Source organism: Helicoverpa armigera, chromosome 1, assembly GCF_030705265.1.
Source record: "Helicoverpa armigera isolate CAAS_96S chromosome 1, ASM3070526v1, whole genome shotgun sequence".
Lineage (NCBI taxonomy): Eukaryota > Metazoa > Arthropoda > Insecta > Lepidoptera > Noctuidae > Helicoverpa > Helicoverpa armigera.
In genome coordinates, this window is record NC_087120.1 from 13,785,528 (window position 1) to 13,807,583 (window position 22,056).

Sequence of the window (22,056 nt, forward strand, 5' to 3'; positions counted from 1 at the left end):
CAAACAGCTTTCTAATAAACATATATCTTCTTTAATATTATTACCCTTTCTTCTATAAGTATATTGAAAGGTCAAGTCATAACATGTTATACACAGTATGCAGCCGAAATAAATACTTATTTGACCTAAGCCGTGATGAAATATGTCATTATTCTGTATCAAATTTTCTCTTGTGGGATAGTATCAATCAAATCATTTGATCTAATGTAAATATCGTTCAAGCAAAATCATACAATAAATTCGTGCATAGGATGCACGATACGAGACGATAATACGGGTACGATAGGTTCGTTTATGTTACTTCCCTAAAAACCTTATTGGTTGATTAACGTAGGTAGTTTATGTACATTAACCCATTCAGATTTTTTACGGCTGTCTTAAGGTATTTTCACTCATTTGAATGAATAATGTTTCGCTGTTTTCAGGGTAATATCTGGCAACAAGTCTTATCATTTCACTTTATATTGGAAATGGTGAACACAATACCTTTTGCATTGACGGTAAGTCGTGGCTGAAGAACTGTTTTTATTCAAGTTTCAGTTGTATCGTGGAATTTATTAACCATAATAATGTTGTTATTGCAGTTGCCATTCCCGCCACTAAGAAATCTTTTCATACCAGTGTTTCTAAACTGCTGGTTGGCAAAGAGGTCACTTGAGAATATGTTCGTAAGTATTCTTTTTTGTGGGTTCGCATATACAATGCGCATAGTTTATATCATTCTCAAATATTAACAATTAAATGCAGCTGTCGATTCGAAATATATATTATAGTATGATATTTTTTTATTATTTATTTAGTTTATTAACAATTAACATTTGTGTAATTCATAAAAATAATAAATACCGTTTACTGGATAATTAATTAATTATGATTTTTGCTAGTTTATATTTTCACTCTCTTTGTGTTTGTTACGTTTCAGAACGATCTCCACAGAGCGATGCAAAAGTCCCAATCAGCATTATCGCAACAGTTGATGATATTATGCGTAACTTTACTATGCCTCGTCTTTACAAGGTGAGGAAGCTATTTTCCACGTTTTTATCCGCACTATTAGAACGTACAAATATCTAAATAAATAACGCAACCACATCGACACGCTTTTACGCAACCACAATAACGATAAGCTGCAGCGACATTATTAACCTTAACCACTGCCTGATAGAATTTTGTACTTACGACCAACATGGTGTGGTTGTGACGAAAAACAAGGTATTTGTTATAACTTTTTGGATGTTCTCAAAACAGTATTTCTTGTCGTAGTACAAGAAATACTGTTTATGTAATGTCGAGATCCCAGTTACAGTAGAGATCTACTTTGCTATATAGTTCTAGTCAATACGGGTAAATAACCCCAAACGTGAGGTAGCTTTAGCGTACCGTTGAGAAGTTCCCACGACAGTTGGTCTCATCTCCATTATGAACATAGATAAGTATAAGTATTCGAATAAAGTACTGAATCGAGGTCGTTGCGCCCGCTGCGGTCCAGCCGATGCGTCCCTGGAGGTGATCTTAACAATGACCACGCCAATATAGTTCGAATGGATCAATAGTGATGATATCTTTATTAAGCATTTAAAAGTTTAAATTACTCCATAAATATTTCTTATTCTCGTATAAAAGTGGGTTTGAATATACTTACATCGGAATAATATTATTTTTTCAGTGTTTGCGGTATACAGCACTTTCAACGAGCTGGGCATCGTCACTTGAACTTATTTCAAGCAACTTATTTTGTCGTGGTAACCTTTTCTACAGTTGGTTACGGTGACTTTGTACCAGATATTTGGCCATCACAACTTTTTATGGTCATTATGATAGGTGTGGCATTGGTAGTTCTACCTACACAGGTAAGCATGTTATTACATATACAATTAAAATAAAGAAGAATTATTTCAGCTTTTGGAACTGGTTGTGAATCATAGTTGCAAATCCAACCGTGAGATTAGTTGGAGGTTTAGGTGTGAAAACAGAAAGGTTATGTGACGGATTGTTTGCAATGTAATTTTTTTTAATGATGGCCCCTTAAAAATAACGCTTATCAACATATACGTAACGTAGGCGTAGGAAGTTATGTCAGGCAGTAAGCAAGAAAGAAGTTGCAAACTGATCTTCCAGCAAGATCGATTTTACTAGAAAATGTACTAAGCTAGAAAGCTATAAACATGTGTCTATAAATATTGTATGTAAATATAATCAGTTTATCAGTTGTTTTGGCACCCATAACACTTTACCTTATTATTTCAGTTTGAGCAACTTGCATTCACATGGATGGAAAGACAAAAACTTGGAGGCTCATACTCCTCACACCGTGCACAATCAGAGAAACATGTCGTCGTGTGCTCGACTACTTTACATGCTGACACTATCATGGACTTTCTTAATGAATTTTATGCACATCCACTGCTACAAGACTACTACGTAGTGTTGTTGTCTCCTATGGAACTAGACACCACTATGAGAATGATACTGCAGGTAATTGATATACCTGCCTATTGCAATATAATTTATCTTGACATTGGCTTCCAACTGTTTGCAACAAGTGGTGTTCAAAGAGAGATTATTACCCAGGCTCATTTAACGGGTAACGCAGGATCTTTAATATTTTTTTGGTAAAAATACTTTTTAAGCTTTGCGGCTATGGGTTGGTGACATAGTGGAAGTGCCATGGCTTGCAACTATAAAACCGGTTCCAAACAGTCCCACACGCGTACTGGGGTGACTTATTTATATGTTAGGTACTCGGGGATAGTGTAACTATCAAACAGCGAAAAATCTTTTCAAATCGGTTCAGTAGTAGGCCTTTACTTTTCAGGGGTACAAACGAACAACGAATGTTTCTTCTTTATTATATTAGTATATTAATTGCCATGTTTGATCAAAATGTATAGCATACATACACCAAATTTTAATGAGATAATTATATTGCCTGTTCTATGTACTTCCAATATATTTATATATGTTTCAGGTTCCGATTTGGGCACAAAGAGTGATTTACATCCAAGGATCCTGCTTAAAAGATACAGATTTAATACGAGCAAGAATGAATGAAGCCGAAGCGTGTTTTATTCTAGCTGCTAGAAATTATGCAGACAAAACTGCTGCAGACGAACATACTATACTTAGGTAACCGTTTTCTCTTCAAAGACAAACTCAACAAATACAAATCACAATTTTTTATTATATTTCATTAATTTAGGGGCTTTTGGTCTTACTAAAACTTTGCCAGCGCCATCGTAACCTAATTCAAGTAATGCTAATTAACACTATGATGACTTTAACACTTTAATATCTTAAATACTAAAGATTGTCGTGGTGGCCTAGTGGGCAAAGAAGAACCAACCTTTCAAGTATGAGGGCGCGGGTTCGATTCCAGGTCAGGCGAGTACCAATGCAACTTTTCTAAGTTTGTATGTACTTTCTAAGTATGTCTTAGACACCAATGACTGTGTTTCGGATGGCACGTTAAACTGTAGGTCCCGGCTGTCATTGAACACCCTTGGCAGTCGTTACGGGTAGTCAAAAGCCAGTAAGTCTGACACCAGTCTTACCAAGGGGTATTGGGTTGCCCAGGTAACTGGGTTAAGGAGGTCAGATAGGCAGTCGCTTCTTGTAAAGCACTGGTACTCAGCTGAATCCGGTTAGACTGGAAGCCGGCTCGGAGGATGATGATGATCTTAAATACTAAAGATGGCTGGTTTCGAAAAAGGTTCCGCATTATTCTTTCTTTAGACTTTAGAGGAAACGATGTCAAAATGTGTTTTATAACATAGAACTCAAAAACTTTTTTATGTTCATAACGTTTTTTTTCTTTTAGGTCTTGGGCTGTGAAAGATTTTGCACCAGCTGTGCCTCAATACGTGCAGATTTTTAGGCCTGAAAATAAACTGCACGTTAAATTTGCTGAATTTGTAGTTTGCGAAGACGAGTTTAAGTACGCCCTCTTGGCGAACAATTGCACATGTCCGGGAGCTTCTACTCTCGTTACTCTTCTACTTCATACTAGCCGAGGCCAGTAAGTTGAACTAAGTACCTATGTAACTAATTAATTACACGTAAACGGGGAACTTTTTTAGGAATTAAATAAAATTATGGTTACGGAATTTGGATATTGGATAGGATTATTGAAAAATTACAAGATATTAAATGTTATTGAGGGAGATAAATGCTACTAAATACAAATATACATTGAAATCATTGGTTGTTAGTAAGACGGAGATAGAGGTAGGAAATGGAATCTTATAGGATGAAAAAACATGTGGTTCTGAACTATCTAGGAAAGATACAAATCCTTTTCATCTTAATTTGTAATTTCTAAGAAAATTCTATTTCTTTGGTAATTCGGATTTTCCTTATCTCGGTCAATTCATAATAGGTAAAATTGTAGCATAAGTATATTTTACGTACCTACTCTATGAAACATGCACTTCAATGAAACATTATAATATTGTTGTGGTAATATTATAATATTATATTAATGTGTGGTTCCTAATAGTTATGTTTTTTTTTTATTTCAGAGAAGGCCAACAATCCCCCGAGGAATGGCATCGACTTTATGGAAAATGTTCGGGAAACGAAATTTATCACATAGTTTTGGGTGATAGCCGATTTTTCGGCGAATATGAAGGAAAAAGTTTTACCTACGCAAGTTTTCATTCGCATAGAAAGTAAGCTTTTCTATTTTCACCCGGTCTTTCAAAACGATTAATAGGTCCGTGTTTGGGCTTATGCGATTCGAATTATCGAGATCTTTCCAATAATGCGGGTAGTCACAGCTATTACTTGTCACTGAAAAGCTAAATAACAAAGTTTTTTTAAATAATATTTACGAGAAGACTACTACGACTATCGTTATTTTGTTAAGGTATGGCGTTGCTTTAGTCGGAGTGCGCCCTGCTGAGCTGCCTGAATTCTATGAAGAAACCATTCTGTTGAATCCTGGACCACGGCACATCATGAAAAGTAGTGACACCTGCTATTATATGAGCATTACAAAGGAGGAGAATTCTGCTTTTGTTGTTGCTGAAAAACAAGAACATAAGCCGACGCTACCAAAAGACCAAACTGCTTGTAGTCTCCTCTCTAACGACAAGAAAGCAGGTGATGCAGAGGAGGTTTCTGACCAGCAGAAGAAACCTGACGGTAGTAACGTCGCTCAGTACGACCTTCCACAAGTGATTCTCCAAGCTCCCGCGAGTGTCACACCAAAAGCATCGCCATCACGCATCAACCAAGCTAATACTGTTTCATCCGCTAATTTTACTGTCGCTAACTGTGAGTGTCACAGTTGGTAAAACATAAAAGTTGATCGAATGCATATACCATCTGAATTATATGCGTTCGGCCCACTTTTTGGTTTGCTTATTGCTCGTTGTCTTTATTGGTGATATACTGAGTTAGATTTATACGTTAAAGGCATATAGCAACTCACTCATTTCAAAGAAAGTACTACGATAACGAGGCATAAGGAGTATTTATAAACAAGTCAATAATGTTGTTGAAAAAACTTGTAGAAGAAATTGAAATTGTCACCTTGTTATCGAGTACCTCTCATGAAGTTATCCACTAACCAGTCTATAGCTTTGGTGTGCTTCGTGTCAAGTAAAGTCATCGTAAATATATTCCGATACAAATCATAAATTCTTCACTACAAAGTCAAATATTATTTAAGTTTCATCAAAATTCTACGCATTTAATTATGCATGTTTTATTTGTATTATAACACTTAGTAACACGAATTCAATTTAAATTATCTACTTGTAATATTTAATGTACCACCAAACCTATGTATGTTTATACAGTATGCGTCTTCATTTACACACATGTTTATTTTCACAAGTAATAATAGGCGTGATGACAGGATTCAAAATAATAGTGATTCTAATTAGTCCGTCTTTTAGATTAGCAAAATATATTGGATACGAATTGTTTATCTTTATAAAACGTTAAATATACTAAGATATGATGCGATAAAGTTACACGTAATAGTGTCAAAAGAAAAGATACGTGTTATTTTAAGGTTGGGTAAAAGTCGCACTTTTCATCCGACGTGCCTATACACTTTCAATATTTCCCAGAAAACAGTGCGGAAATAATATACTCACAAAAATAATATTTTTAACGGTTGATTTCCATTAATAATTACCAAAAAAACAACCATTAAAATATACCGAGGTACTTACAATTTTGTTAATTCACAGATTTGTTAGTTTCTTTGTATGTGACCATGATTTTTATGTTGGTTTATTTATTTATTTATAAAATAATTGTTGTGTTTGGTTTGCAGACTTTCATATTTCAATAAAGAAGACAATAATAAAGGATCTAACTATAAGACTGTATTATTGTCTTCGTTATAATGTAGCCACACTTTTTAAGAAAAGATGAATTATCCAATGTTTTTCTTTCTCATTAATTTTATCGACGCATATATAAATATTTTATATAAAAACGTGCATCCGATGATAATTACTGTATGTTCAGAGCAAATTTTACTGTGAAAAAAATATCAGAAAATGGGTACAGTCCCTAGCACAAAAGCACAACTTTTACACACAATTCAAGTGTATACTGCTTAGGGTATACTGCTATGTTTTTATTACTGGTATTCCTTTCTTGAAAATTTCCGCCCACAAGATAAAAGGGATTTTCTAGGGTTTTATTTTCATGTGAAACCTGTCACAGGGCCCTGTATGTATTAAAAAGCTCACAGTTCGGCATATACAGTTGTGGCAATATAATAATTCAGAACGACTTATATTTTCAAATAATTTCTCAGCATTCGTGTATTTCTTGTGTTACTACTCAAACGTAATTTGTGGCATTTCGGTAAAGGCATATGTAGGTATGATGCTCAGTAAAATACGTTATTTTATATTTGCAATGTTCTATGCAGCGAAGTATGGCGAGGGCACATCGGCCTCCGATTCTAGAACCTGCTTAAAAGATTCGCCAGGTACGGACAGTGCTACCGACAGTCATTTATTGCTGCCAAAGCCTGATAGCAATTTTCTCAGTCCCGACGCTTTGAATTACCGTAGAGGTAAGGATAGTTTTGACAAGATCCTCCAGTAAATAATTCTGTGTGTAAATATAACTAAATATATTGTTTTTCAGGAAGCCGAAGACCGTCTATACTCCCTGTCCCAGACATGGTAACTAGCAGTTTAAATATTGCGTCAGATAATCAGGATGAGGACGCTGAAATAGATGAGAGTGAGGATGAATTAGAAGACGATGTTCCATGGCGATCACCATCCGAAAAGATTGCGTAAGCCCATTTGTGTATAGGTCGCTTCAAATGCATCTACATGCACGCATCACTTTGAATTTACATATATTTAAGTTTTATTATAGAAAAACATAGAAACGAAAATCGAGATTGCTTACTCGTTAGTTTATATTTTCTTTTTTTCATAAAAGAAGGTTTATTATTCTTGTTGCCATTATTATACAGAATGTTACAAAAATACCCGAGAAAAGGTGTTAAATGGTCTTTTATAAAGAGTCTGACAACAATCATTTTTTGTAAATCGTAATAACCACACGTGTAAATACACTCCAAATAAATGATTGTTTAATTCAACAATGTTTAAAAAGTGGTTAACTATGCAGAACTAATTAGAATTAGCACTCAGTTTAAATAATCTATGTATATTGCATTTTCGGGTATATTTGGTAACGTGCATTGTAATTATTTTTTCTTTATTTCCAACGTGTCAGAATAATATCCATGTATCGTGGACAACACATTTTTGTCACTGGTTTAGTGTGTATATTCACTTCTGTAGATAGCCGACCAGGAAACCAGCTGCATGAATACGGCACAGTACGTACATCATAGTCTCATATAAATACACATTTGCTTTTATATTTTATTCAATCTATTTTTTCCACTTAAAATAATTTAACTCTTTTGTGTCAGCAATTGGCAATGATGCAGATGAAAATGCTTGCTTAGAAAAATACGGTCCTCCCTCAGAGAAAACTTTTTTTAGGATACAACTTCTTTTAAACCTCGGCAGCATGCTTTTTCAATTGCATCATCATGGGAATGTACTGGCTATCATTATTTTATTATACCTTACTTTTTTACCTGCCGCAACCACGAGCACCACCGGCATTAAAATTTAATCTAAAAACACAGTTAACTAGCAGGACTGTATTTTTGAATACAGATACTTTAATAATAATTGTTTTGCAAATGTGTGCATTGTGTATCTGTATAATCCCTGAGCATAAAAACCCAACCGCACGGCCCGTATCCCTGCCTCCAGTGATGACGTCACCACCAGCAGCTTCTCGTCGTTGGCAGCCAGTGACATCGGGCACAGCGCATGGCGAAATGATTACATGAGGTGAGCTATTATACTCAAAAGTAATAACCATATTTCTGCCTCATAATCTACTACATAATAAACAACAACTTTAACGTCTCGTACACACAAATTGCTTGAAAACATACGCCAGAATTCAAATCACATTCTTAAACTTAAAAAAAAAAAAACAGAAGCATAAGTTATGCAGAAACTATTCATTTAAATTTCTACTAAGAAACAATAGATACGTCAGTGACGTTTATAAAAGATGTAAATAATTTGAAAAAGAATGAGTAAATTAGTTGCAATCTTTCACGTAGTAAGCCGTTACAAAGGAAATGTCAGTGACGCCAAGCTCGAAAGGAACTGAATAGATATCCATAAACAACACAGAGAAAAAATATCAATTCGAATAAATTGTTCAGCGACTTTTGGTTCTTTTGCCTACTGAGCGTCCAGCTGCTTATGAATGGAATGTGAAGTGAATTCAGGTAATAATAAAATGAAATAATTGTATATGCTGTCAAGCAATTTATGGGCACTACGTTGTTCAGCAGTTTTAGAAATTTGGATGTGTTCTTCGACTTTTGAGATTTTTAAAGTTAAACACGGGCAGAAAGGCAGATGATGGGATCTTTTAGGAGACTGTTATAGGCTACTTATTATCCAAGTGTAGGAAGTGTACTAAATTTACAACACGCGTTCGTTGGATATTTCTTACGTCATGAGTATGATAATGATGATACACACAAGCCATTCATAATTTTGAAACAGGTTTGTTATATTATCTTCATCCCTCTCCTCTTATCTATCCTCCTTCTCCTCTTATATTGTCTGTCATAAGTGTGGTCCAGACATTTAGACTCTGGTTCGTATGGTTAGACTGGAAGCCGACTATAATATATTTGGGTTAAGGTTAGGTAGATTATGATGTCAAACTGATACAGATTTAACGCTTTAAATCGCTTTATGTCGTCCTATGAAGAGCAGTACCACAATAATAATTGGTTTTGATTTGTCTCCTTTCCTAATAGCTGATAAAAACAAAAAACAATGTCCAGGTCAGCATCATTATCAACTGCAGTTTTTTATGGACCAAATGGTAAACTCAGCATTTTTCATGACTCTCGTTCTTCACAATTTAAACTTTAAATTATTAAAAATTCCAGCTGTTTAAGTGAGCAAACGGAATGTGTTTACCTTCAACCTAAATAGGAAATTGAAATGTGTAGGGCTTGAATGGAGTTGAGTGTGTCAAATTTCTTCTTCCATACTCTTCTATCTGTTGTCATATCACAAGTAATATTATTTCTAGCCATAGCTACTTTCACACCATCGATCCTTCGTTTCTTAGGTCGTCCCTTTCCTCTACAACCATCCACGTTCATGCTCAAAAACTTCATTACAACATGATCCTCATTCCTACGCATCACACGCCGGTAACATGACAGCCGGTAAGAGTATAAGAAATTATTGGACCACTACCACTCAGCTATATCAATATATTTCGGCAACATGCAGATAAGTGTTGCATCACCGTAATATGTACAAAAATCGGTTTTCTCGTTACTTTGTGTATATGAACTCCATTCAGCGCCTGTCACAAGATAATATCCGTTTCTTTCCAGCTGGCCCCTTGCGCACGCGGCGTAGACGCATGCTAAAAGCAAGTGTGTTAGTGGTCCAAAACTTCCTTTAATTTTTTCAGCTGCTAAGGACTTAGTTCAAATTGCACATGACCCTATACGACTCCGAGCATGTTATTTTCGTTGATTCGATGTTTATTGTTAGACTTTTACATACCACTAAATGTAGAACTATACACAGAATTACATGTTTATAGTATGTATTGTTTCTATATATTAGAGGAATACATTTTCTCGTAAGTACCTATGGCAGGACTTTTGTAATACTTTTACTTCACTTTTGAAAATATTTTATAAAAGCTTTGCTTCGCCTAATTCAATGACGTTTCTAATCGTAATTTGAAGTTTTTGAACAATTCTAGGTAAAAAATAACAAATAACGGCAGTTTAATGAGATATTTCAGGATCGTAAAAGGATTTCCACCTGTGTCACCATTTATAGGAGTCAGTCCTACTCTGTGCTATTTACTGAAAGAAAAGAAGCCTCTATGTTGTTTGCAGTTAGCACAAGTTTGCGAACATTGTGCTTATAGAAATGCAAAAGAATACCAATGGCAAAACAAAACTATAATACTTGCTGCTGATTATGCATCTAATGGAATATATAATTTCATCATACCTCTACGAGCTCATTTTAGATCAAAGACCTCGCTCAATCCTATCATACTTCTATTGGAACGCAGACCAGACATAGCATTTTTAGACGCTATATCATACTTTCCTTTAGTGTACTGGATGCTAGGAAGCATTGACTGGTAAGTTGTAAGCACAAACGAAGTAATCTAGGTACATACCAGTGCAAATATGTTTATTATAAATCTAAAATTATACACTTTTCGTTTTAGCTTAGATGACTTGTTACGTGCTGGGATTACTTTGGCCGAAAATGTGGTTGTCGTAAACAAAGAATTGTCGAATTCTGCCGAAGAAGATAGTCTAGCCGATTGTAATACAATAGTTGCCGTACAAACTATGTTCAAGTAATTCTTTTTAAATAATTTAATAACTATGTGCGCCATTGCGAATTACATTATAACGTCTTGAAAGATTTTTTATTATTTTAGTGATCATAATAAGTCGTGTTGCGCGGCGAAGATAACTTGTGTTCACTTTGGCTGTTGCATATTGATTATTTATCAACGTATTATTTGTTTGTTATTTTCAGATTTTTTCCATCAATAAAGTCAATCACAGAACTATCACAATCTTCAAATATGCGATTTATGCAATTTCGTGCGCATGACAAGTATGCATTACATTTATCGAAAATGGAAAAGGTATCTTTGTTTTAACTTCTGCTATTATTAAAGTCGAAGCTTATAAAGAAGGCTCAATGGTGCTGGCAATAAATGCCAAAAATAATAAAAAGTTTTCATTGATGCGAACCAGTATCACCAGCCTCAATACTTTTGTTTTAATCTTTTTTTTTTAGCGGGAGAAGGAACGTGGCTCACATATTTCCTACATGTTTCGTCTGCCATTTGCAGCCGGTTCTGTGTTCTCAGCTTCAATGCTTGATACATTACTTTATCAAGCTTTTGTGAAGGACTATGTTATTACCTTTGTGCGACTATTACTGGGTGTCGATCAAGCTCCGGGATCAGGATTTCTTACTTCCGTAAGTTTTTCTTCATACTGATTTGGCTGTGCTACATTAATATTATTGGCTTGCGAATTTATGGTCAAATATTGATTGAATGTCATTATTTCTTGCGTAGTGACTTTTATTATTAAGCGAAATATTGCGAACTTGTAAAAATTTTCTAATATAAACCAGTGATTTCAGCTCGCACCAAAAAACTCTGTATTTCTGTAATTTGCTATTTATCTTCTTGCATATTTGCTCGTACAGAGCTTGTCGAGTAGCTTTGCTCAGCTTAAGTCGACTTCACAAAAGCACTAAAACATAAACGAACACGCATGTGTGAGGCGTCGAAATTCTAATTTCTACAGAGTTTTTTGGTGCGAACTGTAGATATGAAAAATTGAGCAGGCTTTTTATGAAACATAAACTTGGACTTCTAACAGATGAAAATTTCAAAAGAAGACATGTGGATAAGAACATACGGTCGATTGTACCAAAAGTTATGTTCTACTACATGCGAAATTCCGATAGGAATTTATCGCACACAGGACACGACATTAGCCGATGCATCTCACCACGTGAGTATGTCGCCAAGGACCCCATCAAAGTGGTTTTGGTCACGCCTCGCGAGAATGCGACCATCGCGTGCATCGGTGAGTCGGTTAACTCCCTACTCTCAATATTTATCTCCTTAAATACAGTCCTTTACTGCAGTTTACGCCTGAACGCTAATATATAATCCATCATACACCATTTCAATACTTCCAAATTCCAAATTAAAATAGTACGTAACTAACTTGCATCTCAGTAGTCCGAGTCTTTGGACTGTATTTCGGGTACATTTTTTTAACTCTTATTTTTCTTTTTATCGCGTTAAAGCTACACTTTTTCCATTATTAACCTTTCTACATATACATTCTGAGCCTTACACTTGTGGAGTGTCTGTAATTAGTAGCAATTTTTAACTAACTTTCTAACTCTCACGCGATACTTGTACTGTCCTATGGACTACACGTGCTTCACTATTATAATTTATACGCAATCTGCTACGGCCGGATGGGTTAGGTAGTAACTTTTGCTTTGGCGCGAACACAGAATAACAAAATATGCATTAGTGAAAAGCTGACGTGTTAGTTACTGTTAAGAAGCTAACCAGAAAGAAACTGGCTTACCTGGACCATTACTAAATATCGCTATTGAACTCGATGATCGCAATCCCGCCTTTATGTATTAATCGTAGTTTGTGTTTTGCATGATAGTATAGAAACTTAGATTCTTATGACATGATGGAACCAGACATAGCATACAAATACAATGATTTTATGATAACATAGCAAACAGTTAATTTTGATGTGAGCTTATAAAAAATATTATTATAGTATTCTAACAAGGAAAAAAGGGTAATCACAGCATGTGATAATAAAAGTTATTTTAAAACCTGAATAGCAAGTTCACCATCATATGAATTTTCCCCAGCAGTAATAACTATAAGAAATTGCTTCTGCTTTATGCATGCTTATAGCAAGGAAAAGTAGATTTCGTAAAATTCATTCATTACATATACGTACAGTTAGGACTCAATAAAAAGTCCAATTAAAATGCACAGTAGCAGTACCCTTAAAACTTAATAAGCAGTGTCATTAAATAAAATCTAAGAACAATAAATAAAATGTTTCAAGAAAATCAAACAAAACTGGCCGATGTGTTGTTAAGTTAGGCAAATTATTGGAAAACTGTGACACGATAGTTGCAGCAGGAGGAGGGCGAAGGCGGAGGATTTTCAACTTGCGGGCGCCGGGAGGCGACAAGCTGCCTCAGTGGCTGCTACGGAGAACGGACGCCGGCGGTAAGGTCACTGCCAGAGACCTTTCACATGGACATTTTTACCTTGTGTTAGCGATAAGGGGCTGTCCGCTAATAACCTATTATATTTTGTAAGCAAATTACATAGATATAGATGTTACCGGCAATCTGTATTATCCGTTATTATTTACAATACCTGGGTAATGTTTAGAAAGCCTAAATCGTGTAGATAATGTATGAAATATTATTAATTTTATATGTTGCCTTGGTAACAACACTAAATGCGCAATCGATAAAGTCTCTATAAAACGAGAGCAGAGATAGAAGAGAATCGTTTATAGCCTGTCTAAGATGAAATGATCCCTGGATGCGACTTAAGTTTATGCTGAATATCTTCAAAACCACGAGGGTAGCAATTGGTAGTTACTAATGGTAGCCCTCGATTCCTCAGGGTTCCCCTATCATCAGGCCAAACTGCAAGCTAACCCTTTCATATAAAGAAAAAGTTTTCTGAACTACTAGACATGCACTAATTGAGAACCTCCTCATTTTTGATAATTTTCTTTCCTTAAAAAAAAATATATATATTTTAGGCCGGTTAACATTGATAAATTGAGTTATAAAACAAAATATATTTGTTTTACACGTTACCGATGCAACAGCAGGTACTCTAATCAGTCCCCAGGAATTGACCTAGGTAAAGTAAGTAGTGGACAATAGTACTTCATACATCCCCTGGAAGACCCAGGTATTTTATACATAGCCCAGGTATTGTATAAATTACCTGAATTATACAGATTGCCGGCAACACTGACAAAGGATTTACTTCGGTCAGTTTTGTGCCTTTATATATGTATTCTTATACAATTTGGAGTTTTTTCCCATATTATGAACAGCCAAGAATCAAATTTGAAAAATATTGTTTTATAGTGACACGAGACTTATTTTACTGACTGGACATTTTTATTATGAAACGGAATTGTAATTTAATTAAAGGACAATGCTCATGAAGTATGAGAAAAAAACCCAGGCCCGGCGCAAAAGAAATGTAACTCAAAATATAGGTAAAAATAAGTAATTAAATATTACATAGGGGGCATCATCGAAATCAGTGGCTATATGTGTGAAATTGCTATTCGAATTTTAACATCTGCGGTACATTGCTACTCAAGATTTTAGAGATTTATAGTGTTTTATGTCAATAGAATTTAGAGGGTACGATGGGGTTGAAATATCCATGTGGATAAAAACTCCGAATTAAATACAGAAATGAAAAAAAAAAAATTTTTTGAGGTAACATAATGTATTAGTAAAAGGAACAGCAAACAGATACAGTTGTGGTTTAAGAGTGTACATAATGACATGTTTATAGCAACTTCTCCACTATTCTACCTACTTTTACTAGATAATAGGATGATAGAACAAAAACAGGATATGCATGTACTTTTCATTTTAATAATAACGCTTAAAAGTCATCGATTCTTTATTTCTAACACGACGAGATCCAAAAATGTTGCGGGATGCGCGAACTGTTCCTCATGTCTAGTCCACCCTAAAGTAATGTAAAACGCTCATGACGCGATGACGTGGGCGCTGCAGCCTGGACTTCGGTATTGATTTATCTTTTCGGAGAAGCTTATTACTTGCCATATTACTTGTTTGTTGTTTCAGATAACACTTTAATTAAACGATAAGTCCCAGCTGCTCATGTTACCCCTTTAAAAAATCAAATAGCAATTTCATACATTTAGCCATTGATTTCGATGATGCCTCCTATGCAGTATTTCATTACTTATTATTACTCATAATTTGAGTTACTTTTCGTTTGCGCCGGGCTTGGGTTTTTTTTGAGCATTGTCCTTTTGTTTGTAATACGTACAATGAGAGATCATAACTAAGACATTTTGCGTTGTTTTACTTGGGGTACTTTTTACTTAATGATTGGTGTTCGTTCTTATCAAATAATTGCTTATTATGGTCACGACACATTCAATATAACACAATATGTCGAAAATTGTATATTTGGGTAACTTTGCCTACATAACTAAGCTTGTTTTTTTTTTGTATTATATACCTTATACATTCTCAATGCCTAGGCAACTTAACAGAATACAGGGTGATTTTTAATTAGATTATAATCTGGTGATTTAATACATAAAAAAAAAGTTTTTTTTTAGTTCCTGCCTAGAAAAGACTTCCGATTTTAAAAATAATTATCTCAATGGTTATAAGAATTTAACAGAATAAGATGCTTTATAATAATTATTATATTGAAACAGCAATAAGTTTTTTCTTGTGTATAAAAACATGTAGACAAAAGGTTATTTAAAACAAGCCCTATTCAAACATTTTACAAACCATTCTATGTGAAAGGACTCTGATTGGGATTCATGGTAAAATATACAATAATCTTCGTTTCGCGTTCTTTGCGTCGTCGTCCTTTGCGTTTCTTTTTTCTAAAGGTTCAGTTTTAATTGAAATTATAATGAAACCCATGCTGGTGTTACAAATTCGAACTTTTGAGGTGTAAAAAATATAGTTAAATTTCTAAAACGTACGAGTGCTTACTAGTCAGTTAGCCCAGTGCACACAGCCAGTGCAATGCTATAATTATTTTAGTGTCTTCTGGGTGTCACCATACTATGAAATAATTTTGTTTCAAAAGGGATCTACCCTGACCTAAATATGCAGAACGCAGGGAAGTTAAAATTGATGACGTTGCTTTTGTCATACGCTGCCAAGGTTTTTGTTTTGAGTCCATTGATGTACCTCTACACAAACAGTAAAAAGCTTTGTCTGTTATAAATTAAGTTCAAGATAGAATATCGTAGCCTTGCAAACAAGAAGGAAATGACCCACAAAAACCTTAATTAAAGATGACTTCGTTGATTTAAATCGTACTCCCTGCAAATACAGGCGTAAAATATAGCTTAATCTAGCAAATAGTGATTCTCGTGAATAAAACTGTATTGGGTACCTTGCACTCACACACTAGTGATTTAGGGGTGGTCACCTTAGTTACCAGTGTTTGAAAGCGCTTTATGTCACCAGAAAGTTGTAACGCTGTACGATTTTGAAATTACTTGGTCGAACTCTGCCTTAATCTTTCCCTGCAACGTGGAACTTTTAAGATCGCACCATCTTTACCTGACTGTTTTACTTCACATCCAATAGATACCTTTGAATAGCAAAGCAATCAACTGCATGACGTAGATTATAATTATGTTATCACTTCGTGTGTGCAGGATTCACTACTGTGTAAATAAGTTATTCATAAGCATTGGGTGTGGTTCGTTCCGTGATTTTTAACCGACTTCCCAAAAAGGAGGAGGTTTAAAATTTATTTATATTATTTACAGTATTAACATTGATATATGTATTAGTTATATCATTTTGATTTTTACATGGACAGCGCTGGGATGGGGTCGCAGGATATTGCGAGGGCCATATGGCGTGCTTGTTACGCATACTGCCATTATGTTTCTTTTATGATATTTTATTTTTTATTGTGTATATGCGTGTGTGCATGTGTCCCTAATCACAAAATAAAATTTATTTATTTCTTTTTTTTTTCATTTTCTTAATATATATTGGGTTTTAACTCTTTTCAATATCTGTTCGGGTCCATATTATTCATATTCGTTTATTTGCATTCCATAATGTGTGTTACAGATAGTATACAAGTATTAAAGCTTAAGTACAATTATGGACCTTGTTAGGGCACAGCAACGTAGTTAAATGAAACAGTAATTTTTAAAAATATATTTGCAGAACAGAAGAATTTTACAATAACAGATAATTAAAGGAAACATTTAGAGCAAAGTTAGATACAATAATTACATTTATATAAAATCGTTATCGTCGTTAATTAACCCAAATTATTCTTATTGTGTAATGAGATCATTTTTAAATCATTAAAGTAATATTTGTTTATGCTTAATTAAGTTAAAACTGGTACGTTAGCTGGGCAACCTTTGCGTTGCCAGCTGGGTACGGCTAATAATTATCCTCAGATTTGTATTGGTGAAAAAACGTTCTCAAGCCATGAACAGATTATATGCCCATCATATTGCGCAGAAGCTAGAAAATAAAAAAAACTTCAGACTTTTTCATGATAATTTTTTTAATGATAGATGATAACTATATATTCAAAAATTAACCGTGCAGAAAACATACGGTGTATAAAAAACTGTGTAAGAAGAACACACTTAGAAAATCGGTAGGTAAGTACTAGGTATTTAATTGCAATCAAAAGTTATAAAATAAGATATTCAATGATTAAAAGGACCTAAAGGGTGTCCTCAATTCGATAACCTGTTAATCATTCTGCGCAGTTCAGACAAAAACAGAACACGTATGAACCAAATGTAAAGCCAACACCACCATGTAGTCCTGGTAGCAGGTTCGTTAGCGATTTGGAAAGTTTTCGATGTTATTTTCAGAAAACCTTAGTTATAAAAAGGAAAAGTTACAAAAAAGTAATGTTTATAACTGACGGATGTAGCGTTCTGTCACATCACAATTTTATTGAAAAACTATTAACATTTGGTAAAATTTTCACCTGTCCTAAATGGTGTATACTAATTTATGCTTAAGGGTTTTGGTATTTTCATGTGAACTGTTATACGGTTTAGATATTGTACCCACGCGATTTTCGAAAAATATCCCTCTGTCCTTGATAAAGACGATTTTGAGGAGTATCAATATTTTGGGCTGTGACAATACCAATTTTAAATTCTCATGGCAGGCTTTGACTTAATGTTAATTTCACATCGTCATCCTGTAATACGATATAATTACGAGTTAGATGCAATTAAAATTATTAAAAAATAATAATTTGCCGTATGATCGACTATAATGTATTCGTGAAACATAACACATAGACAAATCTAAGACGGTGTTTGCAATAGATGTTGACTACAAAAAATTACAAATCTATAATCATGGGTACCATTTCGTACCATGACTCTCACGAAGCGTTAGAAGTGGCAACCCTGCTGCTTCAATGGAACTTCGTCATTATTTGGACTAGTTGTGTTGTAGTGTTGGCTAGTTCACGTTGCTTCATTACTGATACATCTTTATTCTGTAACGCTGAAAACGGACGCAAATATTTCTTTAACACATTTTATTTTTTGACTTCGTTATTATTCGCAATTTAATCATACCTATTTCTAGAGTCAATGGTTGTTGATAATAATTATAATTAATAATACTCAAATTGTAGTTCTTATACAAATATAGTTATTATAACTATATTTCTTTAAGTAAAAAATCCTTGCAGTATTTCTGTACAAAGTAGGTGAATGGAATGTGGGAAGATTATTACTTTATTTTTCAAAACGTATCTGTTATTAACAAACCAGCTTCGATTCGTAGAAAGTATCTATGTAATCAATCTGCTTGTCGTGACGATATGCTATATGAATAAATAATAAATTGAGACAAGACGCAATTGAATGTATATTTGAAGTAAAATAAAATATTGGCAGTTCATGTAGTAAATGTTACTGGGAAAGCGAAAGTAAATCCTAGGTTCACGTAAAAAGCGTAGCATAGGTATTTTTACAATAAATAGTTAAGTTATGGGGCTTTTACCATGCATATTTGGTTTGGATAATTTCGTTTATAAATAAGCGTATATTATTAATTCATTGGTATGCATAATTTATTAATTCATCATCTTCTTGAAAATTCTTCAACGTCTTCCTACAAATTTTTATCTTTTGGAATGAATGTTATTTAACATTTACCAGCTATAAGTATATTTAATGAATAAGGATAGATATACAGCTTCATTTTCACGTTTCGTGATAAAAGCTCAAAAAAATATTTACTGAAAGAAATTTCAGCAATATTTTTGCAAAATCTAGGGTTTACTAATATTCAGGCTTTTACAGTTACAAAAATAGTAAGAAAGTTCGCCTTAGGGTGTAGTTAGTTAAGGTGTTACCTCGTAATGTGTAATTTCTAGTTTTTTTAGTACCTACAATACAAATCAACCGATTCATACCGCAATTGTCATACTTAACGTACATATTTCACTCATTTGAGCGAGCAAATCAATAAAACAGGTCATGCATGTTTGTCTCTACGCACCGGCACCAACAATAATTGGAATCATATACTGAAAATATATGATTGTCATTTTGAATTCGTGAACATGATTATTAATTTTACTATTGCCTATATTTCCTTACATTATTGTTGATGACCATAATTTCTTGATAAAGTATTTTGTAAAAATCAGTGTGTAATTATAATAACTTTTTCATTCACAGTATTCTACAAGCCTGGCTGATGAAGCCCGAGATAACCATGCTCAACAAATTGAAAGAGCTGAAATAGCTAATCTAGTGCGATCGAGAATGGAATCATTAAATCTTACTGGTATCGATTATGATGACGTCAGCGAGAAACGAAATAGTCTATCTTATGTGATAATAAATCCTAGTTGTGACCTCAACTTGCAAGAAGGCGATATAATGTAATGTATCTCAATTTTAATGTCAACTTTTTCGTTATATCCTGCAACATTGATACTATTTTTTTTATTACAGATATTTAGTTCGTCCGTCACCATTTTCTGCGCAAAAAACATTTGAACGCCACAACAGTCGACGTAAATCAAATATAAGCTTTTGTTCACAAGCTTTGATTCAAGCTCAAGGTATTTCGAGTAGGAGAGGATCCACCATTGGTGCAAGTTTTGCCCCGCCTCGTGTGCCTCCCCTGTCCACTACTAAAGCAAACTCCTTGTCTTTGCCTGATAGCCCCACCATAATCACCGATTTTAGAGGCAGATCAAATTCACTTCGGGTTGTTGATGATATATTACTGCGAAGATCTAATTCACTTCGTCAAGGACTAAGTGGTGTCGGTTCCCGGCGTAGAAAAAGTAGTCTCGAAGAAATTGGTATATCCCACTTCAATTCACTACTACAACATCAACAACAGCAACAGCAACAGAATGCTTTCAAAATCGCTTTGAACGGTAGTATTGGCCTTGAAGTAACACCGCCAGAAGAGCATCCCTTGGAGCGCTTACCTGGGCCAAGTATACCGCTCGGGGGATATCAAGAAGTTGCAGCAGCATTGCCGTCTTCGTCTCTAGGTCCTTCATTACCAACTGTCACATCAACTCCTGATCCCCAGCATCTGCAAGGGACTATTGTATGATACCACCTTATGTGGGGACGACGACTGAGTTCCGTCATTAGAAACAAGTGGACGTAGACGTGTTCCGGTAAATGCGTATGAGCTATTTCTCCTATAGAAACCGGATTCTTATAATGTTCACATGAATTTAAGCGGACTCAACTATATCGTAGCGTCTCTACCTTCACGTAGTGTCACTTATTTACACGTTTAAGTGCAGATTTAGTGTTTTAGACAAGTGGTGAAGAGCTGTGTAATGTAAGCGGGATCAATTAGTTTCTAGGTAAAGGGGATTTATAAGTCAGCACAACACTGTTGCTGTATATCAGAGTTTTATGTGATTTTAATTCAAATTGTAAATTGAAATAAAAAATAAACTTTACAAAGTGTTAATAATTATTGTAAATATATTTACATAGAAAAAAATATTAACTTACAGAAAAAATAATCACTTAGAATTAATCTTTTTTAGACTTACAGAAACTTAAATAAACATGGATTTGAAAATAATTTCCGTACTTTAACTGCAGATATAGTTCAACCTAACACTAGATTTGAAACATCACCACAAGTTCAGATATAATAAAGAAAATTTATGTATTCACACTAAATTGTGTTTTATTTACTAAGTAACCTGTCATTTTAATAATTAAATTAGAAAATTAATTGAACAGGTACCACGGACTAGTAAAAAAGTAAGGACCCCGCACCGCGATACTAGAAAGTGAAGCAACATGTAGACTGTCAATGTGTGCGTTACGGGGATGCCAGCTTCACAAATAATTCTCCCATCATTGTGTGCATCAAAGTGACGGGTTTCTGATACACAGTTTAAATAAAAAGAAAGTGAGCCTCCAATCTGATATCGGAATGGCAATATAAATTACTTACCTATAATTATATTGGTTGAGTTTCAGTTTTTTTTTATTTTATCTGAATGAAAAAGTACTTACAAATACACCAAATTCATTAATCTGCCTGTTTGCTATCGACGTCAATAAATATGGAGGTAGATTTCAGAAAAAGAATATAATGTGGGTTTGAGTGATTTATTTTCACTTTTAATAAAATAAAAATACAGGTGAAAATGAAATTGAAAAATAAGGCCGCTTACCAACACAAAAGAAAATACTAAAATAAGTACACTGATAATCCAAACCGTAAATAAGTTCAACTAGGTAGCAAAGAAATTAAATGTATTTATACAGAAAAGGATACCAATTACAACATTTCAGGTGTGCTGTGCAAACAAAGAAAAAACTCTTCAGTTTTATAAAATTAGTTAATATTTTCATAATGAGGAGAATCCTGCTAATCCTACTATCCCACTTCCTACTAATATTTTAAATGTGAAAGATTGTGAGAATGTATGGATGTATGTTTGTTATTCTTTCACGCAAAAACGGCTGGATGGATTTAATTGAAATTTGGTTTTAGATAGGTTGGGATACATTATGGATTAGGTTACCCACTTTTCCGGGTAAAGGCCCTATTTTTTTCTTGGCCACACTGGCTATTACTGTCATAGATAAATCACGTGTACTGG

General features: G+C 34.3%; 1 protein-coding gene across 2 annotated transcripts in view; it reads left to right on the top strand.

Annotated features, from left to right (window-relative positions):
• Positions 1-21,121, top strand: part of LOC110374263 (potassium channel subfamily T member 2) — a 61,490-nt gene extending 40,369 nt beyond the window's left edge. Inside the window, exons 5-24 of one of the 2 annotated variants that reach the window (XM_049835972.2) lie at positions 426-500; positions 585-668; positions 923-1,017; positions 1,667-1,850; positions 2,248-2,475; positions 2,969-3,126; positions 3,818-4,015; positions 4,518-4,667; positions 4,865-5,274; positions 6,896-7,042; positions 7,117-7,270; positions 8,277-8,357; positions 10,369-10,719; positions 10,810-10,944; positions 11,130-11,241; positions 11,397-11,582; positions 11,993-12,202; positions 13,297-13,395; positions 19,634-19,839; positions 19,913-21,121. In XM_049835972.2, the coding sequence (XP_049691929.2) occupies positions 426-500; positions 585-668; positions 923-1,017; positions 1,667-1,850; positions 2,248-2,475; positions 2,969-3,126; positions 3,818-4,015; positions 4,518-4,667; positions 4,865-5,274; positions 6,896-7,042; positions 7,117-7,270; positions 8,277-8,357; positions 10,369-10,719; positions 10,810-10,944; positions 11,130-11,241; positions 11,397-11,582; positions 11,993-12,202; positions 13,297-13,395; positions 19,634-19,839; positions 19,913-20,531 (3,882 nt within the window). In that variant the 3' untranslated portion in view covers positions 20,532-21,121. The remainder of the gene's footprint in view (positions 1-425; positions 501-584; positions 669-922; positions 1,018-1,666; positions 1,851-2,247; positions 2,476-2,968; positions 3,127-3,817; positions 4,016-4,517; positions 4,668-4,864; positions 5,275-6,895; positions 7,043-7,116; positions 7,271-8,276; positions 8,358-10,368; positions 10,720-10,809; positions 10,945-11,129; positions 11,242-11,396; positions 11,583-11,992; positions 12,203-13,296; positions 13,396-19,633; positions 19,840-19,912) is intronic. The other variant, XM_049835976.2, reaches the window with a different exon arrangement.
• Positions 21,122-22,056: the final 935 nt, after the last annotated feature.